Here is a 927-nt window from a genome sequence, read left to right on the forward strand (position 1 = left end):
GGACGCAGTGATGGAGGACGTGGGGACGCAGCGATGGAGGACGTGGGGACGCAGTGATGGAGGACGTGGGGACGCAGCGATGGAGGACGTGGGTCGGGACGTGGGGACGCAGTGATGGAGGACGTGGGGACGCAGCGATGGAGGACGTGGGGTCGGGGACGTGGGGACGCAGCGATGGAGGACGTGGGGACGCAGCGATGGAGGACGTGGCAGTGAGGACACGGGATGGGGGCAGACGGGGCTGCAGATGGAGGACGTGGGGCTGAGCCCGTCCCCGTCCCGCAGCGAAGCGGGCAGACTCTGAACGAGGAGACGCAGAGCGTGGGGCGCTCATTTGTGGAGCTGAACGAGGAGGTGGCCAGCAGGGAGGGCTACGACCTGCGGCAGAGCCCCGGCCCCGAGTCCTCCAGCACCCAGAAACTCTATGAGACAAAGACCAAACTGCGCTGCAACCGTGAGCGGGGTCGGGAACGGGGCAGCGGGGAGCAGACGGTGCACCCCACAGATTGGGATGTGGGGAGCGGGGCTGGAGCCGAGCTCCCCGTCCCGCAGAGGTGGCGCAGGACGCGACGCAGCGCTGCCGGTTTTGGTTTGAGAAGAAGTTCCAGGCCTGCGTGGCGCAGATCGTCGTGCCCATCATCAGCCACTTCCTCTGCCTGCCCATGAAGTTCACCTTCCTCTGCCACATCGCCAAGAGTGGGCAACGGGACCCCAGACCCATCCCCAGACCTCAGCCCAACCTCAGGCCCTGAGATGCAGCCCCACATCCCACAGCAGAGCCCCAGAGACCCCTCTGCCCAACCCCAAGTCCTGGGTTACGGCCCCACATCCCACAGCAGAGCCCCACAGCCCCTTCTACCCAACCCCAATTCCTGGCTTACAGCCCCACATCCCACAGCAGAGCCCCAGAGACCCCTCTGCCCAACC

The 927-nt window shown here is 66.5% G+C and overlaps 1 protein-coding gene across 1 annotated transcript; it reads left to right on the top strand.

Moving 5' to 3' along the window:
- Positions 1-6: 6 nt before the first annotated feature.
- LOC104916719 (E3 ubiquitin-protein ligase DCST1) lies at positions 7-921 on the top strand. Its single transcript, XM_019611475.2, has 3 exons — positions 7-212; positions 286-454; positions 553-921. The coding sequence occupies exons 1-3, from the start codon at positions 57-59 to the stop codon at positions 750-752; spliced, it is 525 nt and encodes a 174-aa protein (XP_019467020.1). The 5' UTR covers positions 7-56; the 3' UTR covers positions 753-921.
- Positions 922-927: the final 6 nt, after the last annotated feature.

This window comes from Meleagris gallopavo, unplaced genomic scaffold (assembly GCF_000146605.3).
Source record: "Meleagris gallopavo isolate NT-WF06-2002-E0010 breed Aviagen turkey brand Nicholas breeding stock unplaced genomic scaffold, Turkey_5.1 ChrUn_random_7180001934565, whole genome shotgun sequence".
NCBI classification, from domain to species: Eukaryota; Metazoa; Chordata; class Aves; order Galliformes; family Phasianidae; genus Meleagris; species Meleagris gallopavo.